The sequence below is a fragment of the Vanellus vanellus genome (genome assembly GCF_965231255.1).
Source record: "Vanellus vanellus genome assembly, chromosome: 6".
Classification (NCBI taxonomy): Eukaryota; Metazoa; Chordata; class Aves; order Charadriiformes; family Charadriidae; genus Vanellus; species Vanellus vanellus.
The window spans coordinates 21,996,916-22,014,407 of NC_138911.1; the positions used below are offsets into that span (position 1 = coordinate 21,996,916).

The window sequence follows — 17,492 nt, forward strand, 5'->3', positions numbered from 1 at the left end:
TTGCAGGTGCGCGTGGAGGAACTGCGACGTTAAGAGATGAGGGTAGGTGGTCTAGGGGAGAAGTAAAGGCTGTGCAAGGTGGTGGGGAGGCGTGAGTGTCCGGTGTGATTAGGTAGGAGGCAGGGCCGAACGGGAGCGTTGGTGTACTGAGCAGGAGAGACTGAGTAGCAATGACTGATTGGGAAATGGATGAGAGGCTGCAGAGATGGATTAGTTTGGCAGGGTGCTGTTTGGTTTGGTCTGGTCTCTGGAGGTACATCAGGAAGGGTATGGATGATGGGAGAGAATTTGGAGAGAGGCGTGAGAATGATTAAAGATCTAGAAAAAGTGATCACGGAGGAAAAAAAATGAAGGAATTGGAGTCTAGAGAGGAAAACATTGATGGGAGGTTAGGCCTTCGAATATGTAAATATTGTGTTGTGCATAAGAAAAAAAAAAGTGCTTACAACTGAGAATATTTCAGTGTTCTCTAGGTGCAAGTATAGTTAAGTATTGAAAGAGGTTTGGGGTTTTTTGTTTATAAATGCAGTTTGGGTTTCATAGAAGTCAACCTATGAGGTTATGGCAACAGCCTCTCAAGATACTTTTTTTCTTCTTGGAACTTTGTTGTTACAGAATTACCAGGCAGATACACTATTTCTCTTCCCACATTTTGTAAAAGAAAATATGAAAGATTTTTGGGTGCCCAAATTAAATGTGTTTATCTGTTAGTTCCAATGTGTAAAACACTTAAACAATAATCAGGTGCATTGTTATTAAGTACTGGTGTGATACTGAGCATAAAATACCTGAACTTTTTGGTTTTTTGAATGTCCTTATAAAGAAGTGAGCACTTGCTAACCTTGTGTAATAAAACTACGTGCATTTTACAGTAAAACTCAGTAGTAGTCTAGAGAGTTGTTAATCAATGTGTTTTCGATCTCAGTATACCCTTCTTTCCAGCACTGGTTGTCTTTGCTGCTTTGCATCATGAAAATTTTTTCCTTTGCAAAACCTGCTGTGTATGTATAGGGAAGCTATCCCTGTTATTGAAACAAATGTTACTTATTTTCAAATTTTATTAGAAAAAAATTGCTTCCTGTTTCATAAAATATGTTTGTCTTTTCGTCTAATGCAGGATTAGCTACCTCTAGATTAGTGTTATACAATAACTCCTTAAAGACCTTTTGTCTACAGTCCTCCCAGGCAATCTAGTGTAGTACTTTATATCTTTGTGGTAAGAAAGGCCTGTTTAGTATATTAACTGCAGTTAGAATATTAATTTTGGATATGGCAATGAGTGAAACTTTTTTCTTCCTTACGATAAGCTTTTCTGTATTAAAGTGGATATATCGCATCTTTAACTTGTTCAGGCTTTCCTCATTGATTTGTTTCTTTGAACCCTCTTAGTATTCCTTACTGCTTTTCAAAGTGGTACATATCTCAGTGACACCATTTTTCTTTAAAAAAAAACAACAGCAACAACAAAACAAACAAACAAAAAAAACCCAACTCTTTCTAAAATGAAACAAAGAGAAAAGTCATAACTTCTCTGGTAAAATACAGCTCTTCTGGACATAAAACTCAATCTTTGTTCCTAGTTTTGGAAATTAAAGTTAAGTCATTTTTATTTTAGCGTTATTATTTCTCCACTCTTCTGTTTCTCAAAATGCTATTGTTTGGTAATACCAAATGTGGTTCATGTGGATCTAGTGTTTGTCACTTTAGCTTTTGCTTCTCTGTAGTGGTGGTAGAGGAGGGAGAAAGTTGTTTTGCATAGTCAAAATGCTTAATTCAGAATTGAATTCCTAGTTTGTTGGTTACAAGGAAGAAAAACAGAATGAACCTTTATGTTAGAGGTCTGTCAATTTTTGTTTTTCATGTTTCTTAATCTTATCATTGACATTATGTTGGAGGAAATCTTTCAATTCTCTACTGACTACAGAATATGGCTTAGGAAGTTATGAAATATCTTTCTGGTGGGGCACATTAAAGCATTTGTCTTCAGTTCATTTGTCTTCAGTGTATTTTTTTGTTTGTTTGACAATGCTGTAGCTGTTTCCATATCAAAGGATGTCAAAAAGAGGCAATGAACCTGTGTTATACTGAATAAGTTGAAGTACAAAATTCACTCTCAATGGGATTCTCAGATTGTAGTTAATAGGATATTATGGAGGTCTACTGGTCTGCTCTTCTCTTAAAGCCCTGCTCCTCAGTTTGTTTGATATGCAGGCTAAGCATGCATTGAATCTCTTCTATGAAGAGAAGGGAGGCAGAATCATCATGCTCAGACTCAACTCGATTCTTAAAATGTGTCACCAAGAACAAATTCTCGTGGATACACAGAGGGTTTTCTTTAAAATAGCAACTACTGTTTATATAGAGTTTTTCTAAGTCTTCCTCCTTTTTTTATTCAGGTAATTGATATGTAATAACAATTACTGTTGATAGCAGTAAAATTAATGAAGGGCGACTGGGTGTTCAGAAGTTTCATATGCTCATGGTTCTAAATTCTATTATGCTAATGAGCTCCTTCTTGTGAATTGCCAGAACTTTCTGCTTACCCATAATGAAAAACCAACAATATTTAGTTTGCAGAGTGCTTGTAAGGACTGCCCGTATAGTGCAACTAACCTATGTGAATCCAATGACTCCTTTTATTAGCACAGGTTTTTTTTTTTTTAATTTAACGAGAGAAAATATTATTTAGTGAAGGGAATTGTTCATTGTAAGATTGCTTTTTTTTTTTTAGAGACATATTTAAGCCTGTTTTTTGGATGTGTATGGCCATTAACTGAAAAGTGACTAAAATATCTTTGAAAGGAGATTATTGTTGTAGCAACTGTTCTTGTGTTGCTGAACAAGACTCTTAATTGCAACACTACTGAACTTCTCTAACATATGCATGAGCAGTAAATGCATGTACGCAGAATGGATAGGTTGGTGAGCTTGGTGGATGAGAAAGGAGTGGAGAAAATGGAGCTGCAGTGTACCTCAATTTTTTCCTTTCCTTTGTATAAGCACTGTATTGTAGTTCCACAGTTGCTTTAACTGAACATAAATTCTGTCCTAGTTCCCACTGCCCATTTTGGATGTTGATTTTGTTCATAATGCTGTATGATGAGCCAGATCAGGAAGCTAACCTGACTGAAATTGTATTTGGTTTTGTGATCAGGTTAACTTCCAGCAAAATCCGTTCCCAAATCTGGATAACTAGGCAGCAGCATGAGTATTAGTACTACTGGTAGTATGATTAAAGGTGTGAACGTGAACAATTGGGGCAGAAAACTGATCAGCTCCTTCTGGTTGTATCATGAATTGATATTAAGTTAATGTGGAACAAGAGATATGGCTTAAAACTTTTTCCCTGAATTGGCCCCATTTCAAATACAATCATTGCGCTGCCTTGCACAATTAGATTTTGTGATACATTGTAGAGAGAAGAAATGCTTTTCTTGGTTAAAAAGCACTTTGATGTTGTAGCTATGAAATTACTTTAAAACATCCAAGTAACATTAATAAATGTGTTCTCTGGGAAGTTTTTCAATGAACTTGTTGACTGCATCTGACCTCCAGACAACCGAAAGTAATTAGAAATTGAGTTTTGAAAACAGTGCCACAGCATTGCCAAGTCTGTTGATGAAATCTTTTCTTGTTCATTACTGTAATTGATGCTGTAACTATTATAATTTTATTGTATAATTCTGCATAGTTCAGATATGGCTGCATAGAAATCAGGAGAAAAAGGAAGTTCCATGCAAAGTAAAATGATGGAAGTAAAGCAATTTGTTGGTATACTTTGTCCACTTTTTTTGCTGCCATGGCTATCCATGTTATCAACATTATTTCTGAAGATAAGGTTCTACCCTAGATAGCTCAATTTAAAAATTACTTGAGATAATTTATTACTTTTTTTTAGTGTTGTGTTCTTCTAGGTCCTCTGCCCTCAAAAATTTTCTGAGTCTCAGGAATATTTTTCTTTCGTTAATATGCCAGCAAAAGCAGCCCAGAAATAGATCTTTTGCTGGATAGTATAGGAGTTGGGGGATGAGGGGAAACCTGTGTGTGGTTTTCCAGTGTAGGGGTAGAATATTCTCAGCTGTCTGCTGATTCAGTTTTTACGTGTGTCTTTTCTGAACAACTTGCTTCCTGCAGGTGACTAGAAGTTTGCAATGAATTTTCTAAATAATTCATTCTAGCTTTATGCCATATACCTTAGTTGTTATTTAACAATCATCATTCACCGATAATTACCACAAACAATAAAATAGATTAAAAATATATATAAGTCCCATGTGGGAGAATACAACAGAATTTCAAACACTAACACTTAGCAACTATAAGTAAACTGGTATTTTAAATGAAGACCTATGATGTATCCGTTAAATTCTTTTTTGTTTCAATGCATTTGAGAAGCAAAATGTTTCCATATGCAAATTATTTTGTAATTTAAGCAGTATGCTGAACAGTTTAAAGAAAAATGTTTATGACATCAGAGGTCATGTTGCAATGTGTTTTAAGTCTGCAGGGACAATTTTACAGCCAGATATTTCTTTTTCTTAATGAAATCACCACACAGAATAGTATTTTTTTTATATGTAATTATGTTTTGGAGTAAAATATTAGCAGTCTTCCAGGTAGTAGTAAACTTTGTTACCCAAAACTTGCAAAGTCTTGTGTTTGGCATCTTCAAAGAAAGTGGAGCATAGGGATAGTTTTCAAACTTTATTTTTCTTACAGTTTCTAAATATACTTACAGATTCATGAGGATAGAATTACACTGAAGTGTTTCCATAGGTCAAGAAGGGAAAGAAGACTATTTTCAGTTCTAATTCCACACTTCATGCTGTATATAGAGTATTAGAAGTGGAAAGATTGACATCCTTTACTTTTGTTTTCTTTTGTGATGTAGTGAGCTATTCGGCTAGCACTTGCATTTACATCAGGGATATGGAGATTAAACCCTCTTAAAGAGATAATGTTTATTCTCTTGCCTGCTGAAGCTGCTGAGCAGCTCTCAGCTCCCCATGTCTTCCCAAATAGGAGTAGCAGAACAGTGCATTTTTTTTTTTTCCAAAAAAAAACCAACATTTTTTTTTTACCTATATGATATATTGATCTTTCTCAGGTAGCAGAAAAGTTCATAACAAACCTTTGTTAGTTGCCTGGGCCTTAACGAGTCAAATATTATGTATTCCTGGTGGAAAGCTAGGGAAGGATGAAGGAAAGGGTTTATTTAGTGATAAGTGACTTTATTATGTATGGTGTGGTTTTGTTTTAGTGTGACTGTTAGTAGTAAGTCGTTAAGTGCCTGAGAAGACTGTTAGCCTACTGTATTTGCAATTAAAGGCATAGTCATATACTTTCTAAGGTCAGTTTGGGCACTGCTCCTCAATTATCATTCTTGCAGTGAGGCACAATAGTATAGAAAATGGCATTTCTGTTTAGATTTGGCATGTGACTTGACCTTTGGATTCTTCCTTCTGCTTTGTATCCTGTGGTGGTTTTTTGTTGGTTTGGGGTTTTTTTGTTTGTTTGTGTTTTATTTTTTCCTACAGTTCATGTATACTTGCTGCTGGATCTTCTCTCCTAACTTGATCAAAGGACCAGAATGTATGTTTTGTGTTACTTGTTCATAACAGGAAAGGGAAAATGTTAGAGGCACAAATTTGTTGCTGAATTTTGTACTTATGCCAAAGTATGGAGCATATTCTGGGAAATGGATCAAGTGACTCTTTACTGAAGTGAAACATATGAACCACCATGTTGAAAAAAAAAATTTTTTTTCCTCATTAGAAATGTGGAATGCTTTCACTTTTTTCAGTCAAGTTTCAATGAAGTTCTAGATAGTCCTAGATATTTGTGGGATGTGACTTCAAAATGCTGTTTTGATTGTCAAAATTGACTTGTCAAGTTAGACAAAGTAAATGGAGAATACTTCTTTGCATTCAGTAATGTATTATTTTCTACTTGCTGTTGTCTGTAAATATTTTTTTTTTTTGAGTGAACATATATAGGTTAAAGAAAATTGTGAACTCATGCTTTAAATTGTTGTATTTGAAAAATTATCATAGACAAAACATGATTTGGTAAATGAATACAGACAGGCATTCATTGAATAATACACATTCTTAACATAGTTCATTTTCCCGTGTATTGGTCCAAAATGAGAGGTTGCAAGAAGAAACTTTTAAAAGAAAATCATTGGAGGTAATTCAAATGGGAATTGCCAGTGTTACGAGGAATACTTTATGGATACATACAGTAATAAGTAATATTAAACTGACAAGTATTTAAGTACCATGGAAAGAATAGATCAATTTCTAGGACTGATTTGGAATAGGAAAATTAACCTGGGAATAGAAGGCTGAGACAAATATTTATATTTCCTCATGCAGTCTTCTGGGAACATAAACCATGCATATGCTGGGCTTGCTTCCACAGTTCAAGTGCTCTAGGCAGCATGATCCTGATTGTGTTGCTTTCCTGGAGACTTGGGGGAATAAATAACTCTGTCTCTGCTCTTGGTTCATTTTAAAATGTCAAGATTGTTAATGGCTGCTGAGGTTATTAGAGGGTTGCTACAATGTTTCCATTTCACAGTTAAAAAAAATAAAATTAGAATCATAGAATGGTTTGGATTGGAAGGGACCTTTAAAGGTCATCTGGTCCAATGCCCCCTGCAATGAGCAGGGACATCTTCAACTACATCAGGTTGCCCAGAGCCCCATCCAACCTGACCTTCAATGTCCTCAGGGATGGGGTGTCTACGGCCTCTCTGGGCAGCCTGTTCCAGTGTTTCACCACCCTCACAATGGAAAAAAAAAAAAAAAAATCCTGTCTAGTCTAAATCTACACTTTTGTAGTTTAAAACCATTATCCCTTGTCTTATTGCTCTAGGCACTGTAAAAACGTTTGTCCCCATCTTTCCTGTAGGCCCCTTTAAGTACTGAAAGGCCACAATAAGGTCTCCCCTCCCCTGAGCCTTTTCTTCTCCAGACTGAACAACCCCAGCTCTCTCAGCCTGTCCACACAGGAGAGGTGCTCCATCCCTCTGATCATCTTCGTGGCCCTCCTCCGGACCTGCTCCAACAGATCCATGTATTTCCTGTGCTAAGGGCTCCAGAGTTGGATATAGTACTCCAGGTAGGGTCTCACCAGAGCAGAGCAGAAGGACAGAATCATCTCTCTCAACCTGCTGGCCACACTCCTTTTGATGCAGCAAGGATATGGTGGGTTTTCTGGGCCACAGGCGCACATTGTAAGCTAATGACAGGCTTTTCATCCACCAGTACCCCCAAGTGCTTCTTGGCAGAGCTGCTCTCAATCCCTTCATCCCCCAGCCTGTATTGGTACCAGGGGTTGCCCTGACACAGGTGCAGGACCCAGCACTTGGCCTTGTTGAACCTCTTGAGGTTCACACAGGCCCACTTCTCAAGCTTGTCCAGGTCCCTCTGGATGGCATCATGTCCCTCAGGTATGTCAACTGCACCACTCAGCTTGGTATCGTCAACAAACTTGCTGAGAATGCACTTGATCCCACTGTCTATGTCATTGATGAAGATATTAAGCAGCACTGGTCCAAGTATAGACCCCTGAGGCACACCACTTGTCACCAACGTCCATCTGCACATTGAGCTGTTGACCACTGCCCTCTGCATGTGACCATCCAATCAGTTCCTCCTCCACTAAACAGTCAACCCATCACATCCATATCTCTCCAATTTAGAGAAAAAGATGTTGTGGGGGACCATGTCAAAGGCCTTGGAGAAGTCCAGATAGATGACATGCACAGCTCTTCCCTTGTCATTCCATCATAGAAGGCCACTAGGTTGGTCAGGCAGGACTTGCCCTTGCTGAAGCCATGCTGGCCATCTGAAATCACCTCCCTGTTCTCCACGTGTCTTAGCATGGCTTCAAGGAGGATCTGTTCCATGATCTTCCCAGGCACAGAGGTGAGGCTGACAGGCTGGTAGTTCCCAGGGTGCTCCTTTCTACCCTTTTTAAAAATGCGTGCACTTTTTCCCTTTTTCCAGTCACCAGGGACTTCAAGTTGACTGCCACGACTTTTCAAATATCATGGAGAGTGGCTTGGCAACTGTATCAGCTGATTCCCTCAGGACTCTGGGATGCATCTCATCCAGTCCCATAGACTTCTGTATGTTCGGGTTCCTCAGGTGGTCATGAATCTGATCTTCTCCTACAGTGGGAGGGACTTTGCTCCCCCAGTCCCTGCCATGTGGTTCATCCACTAGAAAGGTGTGGGGATAGAGATTAAATATTTCAGAGGTTCAGCGGAGTTAAAGACATTACATTTTTCCATTATTTCTATTTCAACTATAAATAATAATGGAAATAATGGAATACCTACATTTTCTTACGAGTGTAATGATTTATTCTTTCATAATCCTGTATGAGTGCAAAAGACAAGGTCAGATTTAGTGTATGTATTAACATTAATGAATTACAGAACATGAGTGAGCACTTTTAATTCTCTTAAGTCATTGTTTATTAATTGCGGTTTCACATCTGTTTTTGCCTTATCTGAGATCTTTTTCATGGTAACTCTTAGAATTTGGAAGTAAGGATGAGAAGCATTCTTAGTCTAGGTGACATGTGCTTTTCAGCTCAAAATTACAGAATTCACAGCATGATAGGGGTTGGAAGGGACCTCTGGAGATCATCTAGTCCAACCCCTTTGCCAGAGCAGGTTCACCTAGGGCAGGTTGCACAGGATGGCATCCAGGTGGGTTTTGAATGTCTCCAGAGTAGGAGACTCCACCACCTCTCTGGGCAGCCTGTGCCAGTGCTCTGACACCCTCAAAGGAAAGAAGTTCCTCCTCATGTTAAGATGGAACTTCCTATGATCAGGTTTGTGCCTGTTACCTCTTGTGCTATCACTGAGCACCACTGAAAAAAGACTGGTCCCGTCCCCCGGCACCCTCCCTTTAAGTATTTGTAAGCATTGATAAGATCCCCTCTCAGTCTTCTTTTCTCTAGACTAAAAAGACCCAAGTCCCTCAGTCTTTCCTCATTAGGGGATTAGAACATCACTCTTATCATCTTTGGAGCCCTTTGCTGGACTCTCTCCAGCAGTTCCCTGTCCTTCTTGAACTGGGGAGCCCAGAACTGGACACAACACTCCAGATGCGGCCTCACCAGGGCAGAGTAGAGGGGGAGGGATGACCTCCCTTGACCTGCTGGCCACACTCTTCTTGATGCACCCCAGGATGCCATTGGCCTTCTTGGCCACAAGGGCACATTGCTGGCTCATGGTAATCCTGTTGTCCACCGGGACTCCCAGGTCCCTTTCCACAGAGCTGCTCTCCAGGAGGTCAGCCCCTAACCTGTACTGATGCATGGGGTTATTCTTCCCCAGGTGCAGTACCCTACACTTGCCCTTCTTGAATTTCGTAAGATTCCTCTCTGCCTGACTCTCTAGCCTGTCCAGGTCACGCCATATGGCAGCACAGCCTTCCGGCATGTCAGCTACTCCTCCCAGTGTTGTATCATCAGCAAACTTGCTGATGGTACACTCTAACCCTTCATCCAGGTCATTGATTGATTGAACAGGACTGGACCCAGTACTGACCCCTGAGGGACACCACTTGTTACTGACCTCCAATTCCAAAGTTCTCTTACTTTTTTTTTCCTTGCCCTTTTTCTTCCGGATAATGAGGAAGAAAAAAAAAAAGGATTAATTTCTAAGTTTAAGCTGTTCCTGCTTACCCTAAGCAAACTCTTCCAGAATAGTATCTAAAAAGATATATTTATTTCCCTCATAACTATCTTTAAAAAATCAGAAAGACTGTATCTCTTGTGTTACAAACTGAATGTCAGAGTACACTTTGGTGTACTGGATCAAATGACAAGAGATGTAATGTGCTATGAAATGTGCTGTATCGTGAGCCCTGTCCTCAGAAGAATCTCACTTACATGGCACACAGCTTGCTCCTGTTCAGTGCCACTTTTCTCTGTCTATGGGTTTACTAAGTTGATTCAGTCAATTGGCAGACTGAAGTGATCTGCTATCTAGCTGTGTCTGGTACATGGTGTTGCAGGGCCAGAGAGGTTGTGATCGTGTGTTACTTAAATACATTGGACTCTTCAGATCTTTTTATATGGCTTGTCAAAGGAAAGAAAAGGCTAAGAGTTTACCTGGTGTCTGTGTATAGACACTTATGTGAAGGATCTCTGTAATGAGAAATCTTTCAAGCTTTTTAACAGACATAAGATCCAATCACTGAAACTTTAAATTAGGCTATTTCAATCTGCAAAGTAGATGTAGTTTCCTAGCAGAAAGGATAAACATTGGAAAAGTTTTATCAGCGAAAGAGGTAGATCATCAGTGTCTGGAGTACTAGGATCAGGGGGCCTTTATTAGTTTAAAAGATATGCTTTAATCTGTTGTCTCATCCTGCTGACATACTGCCTAACTAGGAAGAAAAACTATGGTAAATACCACTAAGGAATTTGTGGATGGAGGTATACTCTCCTCTGTATCACATCATGGTTCATCAGCAGGGAACACATCAATATGTCTTGCCAAATTTCTCATGATTGCAGCAGTTTTGGCCTGTCTTGAGGGCTGAGATATGGTGTTCATGCATGTGTTCTCTCCTCTGGGCATGCTTATATCTGACAAGTCTTATGTTCAGACTTCCTTTCCTGCCGAGCACACAACAAATGAGAGGACAAGTCTTTGAGACTTGTCTCATTCACTTGTGTCCTGGAGTAAATGAGAGGCTAAAACGAGACCCTGACAGGGGCAGAACTAAGCATATGCAGGGCCATGTATGGAAAAAGCCCCAAAATGGAAATGTGGTTTGGTTTAGTATGTATGCTCCTGATACACAAGAGGCAGGGGCTATTAGCTGGCTCAGCTTTGAAATTTATGTCATTTCAGGGACAGGGGTGAGAGGGAATAATAGAAAAAAAGCAATCATAGCTTCATGCTAGCTGCTGATTTTTTTCTCTTTTTTTTTTTTTTTTTATAGCTGCCTTTTCATTCTACATATAATAGCTTGTGTGTAGTTGGAGCTCTAAGCAAGTTGTAGATTTTTGTTTTTCCTGTTTAGGTTTCTGTTGGACAAAGATTATATAATCCTGTTTCACTTGCATCCACTGTAGGATTGTTCAGTAAGTCGGGCTGAACTGAGGGGTACTTGAAATACTAGTTTGTATATTTTTAATAATGTATTAATACTTGGTCGTGGAGAAAGTTTCCATTAAAAATTAGTTGAATCAAAGCTGAAGCAGCATGAGTATCTAAATTTGTCTTCACCAGGTCCAAAGTTTCTGTATCATATTTTTACTTAAGACAGTTTAATTTGGTTAATACTTTGTATGATTTATGACTTTGTACTCAAGTTGGCCCTTGTTCTGTGTAACATATAGGTTCTATAGTTAGTGCGTGGTTTTCCTTGGGAGTGCATGCTTGTATGTAAGCTTAAAAAAGAGCATCATAGTGCAGCTTTTGTTCTACTGCCTTTCAGATTCATGCACTCTTAGTTTCATGTCCATTAAGCAGTTAACTGAGGAAAATAATTATACTGAACAAGTATTTAGTCTAGATAATCATATGCTTGTTTTACAGGTACACCTGGTATTAAAGTTCTCATGCCTGCGCTTTCTCCTACAATGGAAGAAGGAAACATTGTGAAATGGTTAAAAAAGGAAGGTAAGATAGCATTTTCTGTGGTCATGTTTGCTGTAATTCTTCAGCTATATAAATCTGTTCTGTGAGAATAAGATCATTCTTTCTGGTTGTACCTTAGTATTTTGAAGCAAAATGTTAGGTGTATGGATGCTGTTGTCTTGAACAATACCCGCTTTGAAATTGTTGGGTTTTGAAACATTTTTTCCTTTGTTTGCCTTCGAAAAGGTTGCGTTGATCATATTTCTGAAAAAATTCAGTTAGGCTGTTCCAGGGTGTGAGTGTGTGTGTTATTCTTAATTCACAGTGTTGTCATGCTGATCAGTAATGTTGGAAGTCTGAGAACCTTTGACTTTGGGGAGAGTTTCTGTTGCATTATTCTGCTGCATTATGAAATGACATGAAAGATACGGTATTTTTATAGTTGCTATTCAGGGCTTACTTTTTTAATACCTACATTATAGTCTGCAATTAAAGCTGATAGAAAAATTTAAAATACTTTCATAACCCAAATTCCAAATGAGGAAATATCTTTCCAAAAAAGACCCCCAAAACCTAAAACAAAAACCAAACTACTTCTCAAAAAAAAAAAAAAAAAAAAAAAAAAAAAAAAAACCCTGGTAGCCTAGGTTGTCCTAGGTTCTCTGTGCTCTGACAAGTGAAAAGTAATGTACTTCTGTTAAAGTATGTTGGAGCAGCTAGATAAATAGTCTGAGTGTATGTTTTGACTTCACATAGATTGTATAGAAATAAAAAATTATCTGCAGAAGCCCCTGTTATGTCAGGAGACCTTTCTCCCCTCTCCTCCTATCCTTCCCCCTGTCCAATTTAATATTAAAACTGGATTTTGACTGTAGTTTTGGATTCCGTGTAGCAGTTGTGCATTGGTATAGGATGCATTGCATAGGTTTCGATGACTGTAGGAATATATCTTGTTCTCAGACATTTGGTAAAGAGATAAACATGTTTGGAGAAATGTACTTAAAGCGTACTGTCTTTGACAGACATAATTTCGTGAGCTAAATATGTGTTTTGATTATTCTGCCTAGATAAGCCATTTCCTTTGGTTTACTCTCTATAAGTATTGATACAGCCTCCATCATTGTGTTACTGGAGTTCTTTGCTTTTATAAATTTTGAGAGATGGCGGGAAGGCAACTTGTTGTTCCAGTAGTGGAGATGACCTTCTGCTTGTAATATTTCTAGTAAGAATTTCTGCAGAATTTATTAGGAACAATATGGGAGTCTGTCTGTAAAAAGTAATTGCCCCAGCGTTCTTGAAACTTGAAGCTTCAGTTAGTCAAGTATCAAGTCCTTTCTCCAGAAAGATCCAAAGTCCTTTTTCTAGACATTAGCTGTCAATAACTGTAAGACAGTAAAAATCCACAGTAGTCTGTTTCACAGTAAGTATAGTATTCAAAAAGGGAAAGCAAAGAAGAGAGCACAATAGGAGTTGAAGTAGATTATAGTTTGCTCCACATCATGAATGAATCAGTTTTCCTCATAAAAAGGTCTTGCGGCTCAATGGCTATACAATGTTTTTTCTCAGTCTTTCCACTACACTTCCACACCAACACAAAAGGGGAAAAAAAAAAAACTCCAAGCCTATTTTAATAAGTGAAATTTTATTTGATGGTTGACCTTTGAGAGAAAACTATTTTAGGATTTTTATTGCTCTACTTTGTATTTAGAAACAAGACCAAAACAGAATATTCTATATTATTTGGCACATCTGTGACCATAATTAGTTCCCATGAATATTTTTTTCCTCTGACAGTCTGGGAAATAAACATGATGACAAAATTAAAAGAAATGAAGGTAAATTTTGAAGAAAAAAGCAAACTGATGTTATGCTTATAACCCTTCTGTCTTCAAGGGATGCTCATAACTACATAATCCTCCAGTGAGTTGGCTATCTAAATATAGTGGTATTGCCGAATATAAATGTTTGATAATCTCATATCCAAGAAAATAAATACTTTAAAGTAACTGACGGAAGAAAGATGGTGATTGCACATGAAATGCTTTTCCCTCTGTACAACCAGCAGGGGACAGTAGAATATTGTTTTGATAATTTTTCTGCTTTGTGTAAATATCAAATATTTTCACTTTATGGTTCAGAGGATGGACAGATGATTCCAGTACTGTAGAAGGAAAAATGCTGAATTTAATTGCTAGCTTTACTATTTCCTTCTTATTGTTAATGCAGTTGCATGTTGATTCCTGTGGGTGATAAAGTCATTCTCATAAAAATAAAACTGTGTTTCTGAAAACCTGTACTTATTATGTATGAATTTAATGTTCATGAATGATGATAGATTGACAGCCCAGGAGACCAAAATCCTCTTGGCTATTCTGTTTCCTGCCCAAAATAACAACAGTGCTAGCAGTTTCCTCGTGCAGTGTAACTGCTGCCTTCTGAGACATTACCTGCAGGACTTCAGTCTCTATGCTCTGTCAACATTGATTTGATTTGCAAAGAATACATCAAGGAATGTGGTCTGTATCTTGTGAGTTGGATAATTGTCTGCCAATAACTGAACAGAGCACATAGGCTATTTAATGCCAATTGGATATGATCTCTTAGAGGGAAACTCTGTTTCAGTAGAGATCCTACTCATTCAGGTTAGCTATAAGAACTTAACCATTTAAAAAAAACAAAACAAACCCCACCCAAGATTTTTCAAGGGCATTATATATAATCTCAGAGAGCTTCCATTCAGGCAACTTCTGTTGCAAATACTGCTCTCATTAGAAAATGGAAGAGCAAAGATATGCTTTGCAAAAGTGTTCTTTCCAATCCTAGCTATTGGGAAAACTGATTTGTAATTGACATCAAAGTAAGCATCGATTATGAGCTATCACAAATTTTGCAGTCTAATGAAAATCACTATGATCCTTTCTATCGTGCTTGGGTACTGAAACACACATGAGGTTTTTGAATGCTGCTATGAAATACTCTTCTTAAAATCGCATTTAATCAATTGCCTTCCAAACTTATGACCCCTTCTTGGCTGGAGCAGTGAAAGGAAAACAAAAAAAGTAGTGGAAAAGTGGTTTGCCCAGTTCTCTAAAGACTTTTACTCTTGCCTTCCCCGTGCAAGAGAATCCTTACTTTCTATGCACATTCTTATGTACCCAAGTTAAGAGATATGTCATGTGTGACAAACACATGGGTGAGGGTATTTGCTTTCGGAGTTACTGCTGCAGGTTGCTTAGCACTGACTTTTCTGAGTACAGAACACTTATAGTCCGATTGCAGGTTGGGAGAAGACAATAATTAAGATATGGAGTTAAGCTCCTTTCTGCTTGCCGATCTTAGCTCTGTAGGTTACAGAATTTGCCTAACCATTTGATTTCTTAACATCTATGAAGTACTTGCCTAAAGACCTGATTTACGGGCTACTTGAATTAATGATCCAATGGAATGTGAACACTGGTATACAGCCTGGAATTCTGACTTCCTGTTATAAACTGTTTATGCTCTAGTTATTGCAAAGTGCAGTGCGGCAAGTAGATTATTAAATTAAAAAGCATGTAGAATCATAGAATGGTTAGAGTTGGAAGGGACCTTAAAGATCACCTAGTTCCAACCCCTCCTGCCATGGGCAGGGATGCCTCCCACTAGACCAGGTTGCTCAAAGCTCCCTCCAGCCTGGCCTTGAAAACTTCCAGGATGTGGCATCCACAACTTCTCTGGGCCACCTGTTACAGTCTTGCCACCCTCCAATTAAATAATTTCTTCCGAATAGCTAATCTAAATCTACCCTCTAGTAGATCAGGTGCTACTTTGAGTACTCCCCTGCCAAGTTCCTTAATAGGAACATTTCTGACTTAGAAAAATTTGTAAGTGACAGACCTTTGAACGTTTCCATTGTTTACTACTGCAGAGATCACAAGGGTCATGCAACACTTCATTTTCCCCTTCTAATTCAGGTAGTCCTGAAAGAGGAAGTAATTATTTAACAAGAAAAAAAGTATTTAGGTAAGAGATAAGCACTTAAAGTGGCTACCTGCACTAGGTTTATTCTGATGCTGAAGTAAAACGGACAGTAATATCAGAATTAAATGCTTAGACAGATAATACAGTTGAAGCATTTCTGGTACTGGGGAAGTATGAAAATTTTACTTCCTATGAAAAGTGTAGTCATGTGTTAGGCCATGTATTGTCCTTATTTTTCAGTGCTCTGTAAGGAAAAGTGTATCATTTTGTTGGAGGCCAAAACATTTAACTACCTGAAAGTTTTTCAATGTAACTTCAATTTTAATGTTGGCCATCTAGTCACTATTGATCTGTTGAAAGAATCCAGACCCTTAACATCTTTATTATGTGCTAGCAGATACCGGTATTCCTCAAAAGCAGAAGAGGAGTATCTTCAGAATTGTGTGGTTTTGTGTAATCTAGCGAAAGCAATTTCTAACACTTGTGTACATTTTTATTTCACGAAGTAAGCATTTTTCTAAAAGACCTTTTTTAACTATATAGGAGATTGATGTAACAAGCTTGCAGACATGCCTTCCAAAGAGATTAAAGTTCCTGAAGTTTGTATTTGAATATCTTTAATAGCGTAGATACAAACTAGGGAACTGTGATACTTAGTTAAAGATGTTGTTGCCTGTGACCGTTGTTTTAAAAAGTTAGCTTTAAATTGCTTGCTTTGACTTATGGCTAGCAATGAATATGGAAGGCACAGCATTTTATTCATGGCAGTGTTACTGAGTAAATTTCATTGTGTCTGTACTTCCTCTTGGAAAACTTACTGTAAAAATCAGTATTTGGAATGTTAATGTTCTGCTTGCAGCAGTTTGTGTCTCTGAATCTTAATGTTTTATTTGGAAATGAAAGATACAATATGGTAAATAATGATGGGGGATCAACTAGCTATAGAATATAAGAATATAAAATGGCTGTATTATGTGGATAAATATCTTCCATCATTAAATAGATCTGAAAGGAAGTTTAGGCTAAAGATTATTAAGTTCTGTTATATTTTGCAGGTGAAACAGTGAATGCTGGAGATGCATTGTGTGAAATTGAAACAGACAAAGCAGTGATTACCATGGAATCAAGTGATGATGGCATATTGGCTAAAATACTGGTAGGGATTCTGCCTTTCTGAGTAGGATGATATAACTTCTTGTCAGACTGTTTTTAGCATATTGCCTCAAAAACTAGTTTAGATAGCTAAATTTCCTTCTGCTCAGCTTTCAGAATAATGCACATGCATTCCTAGTAAGAAATAATTGCTCTATTTCATACACATAGCAGACTACTGGTACATGGTACATCATTCTATATATGTTTAATTGATTTTCATTTAACTTGATTGAATTATGTTGCTTTGTATGCACCTTATGAATTACGTCCACGAAGTAATGCAGTTTGACATGTCTTACTCTTAGTTATAGAAAAACAAGTTACAATCGGTTAGTTGGAATATGGAGACTTGGATGGTACTTTACCCAGGATGTGTGATCTCTGTGCTAGATTATCTTGCGCTGGCCATTGAAGATGGAACATTATACAAGATGGGCTGTCCCAGAGGACAATTCTTAAAATTAGATTGATTAGGCTTAATATAAAGAATGAGAACTGGGATGAATGTGAAATTCTCTGCACATCATTTTGGAGTATTTGTGTGTATGTGCGTATATAAGAGAGAGAATGCTCAGTTTGTTTGGATTTCTTGTTTGTTTGGCTTTAAATCCTGTTCTGTACCAAGATGGAAGCAATAACAACTGGACTACAGAGATCTGGGTGAAGGACTTAGTTCTAACCCTGCATTGCTTAAGGTCTGCTTGCCAGTCCTGTGCTATTCTATACATACTGTATTCTAAAAAGACAAGTTATGTATCTT

General features: G+C 37.8%; 1 protein-coding gene across 1 annotated transcript in view; it reads left to right on the forward strand.

Moving 5' to 3' along the window:
- Positions 1-17,492, forward strand: part of PDHX (pyruvate dehydrogenase complex component X) — a 65,308-nt gene that overhangs the window by 210 nt on the left and 47,606 nt on the right. Inside the window, exons 2-3 of the mRNA XM_082485422.1 lie at positions 11,576-11,659; positions 16,633-16,733. Coding sequence (XP_082341548.1) covers positions 11,576-11,659; positions 16,633-16,733 — 185 coding nt within the window. The remainder of the gene's footprint in view (positions 1-11,575; positions 11,660-16,632; positions 16,734-17,492) is intronic.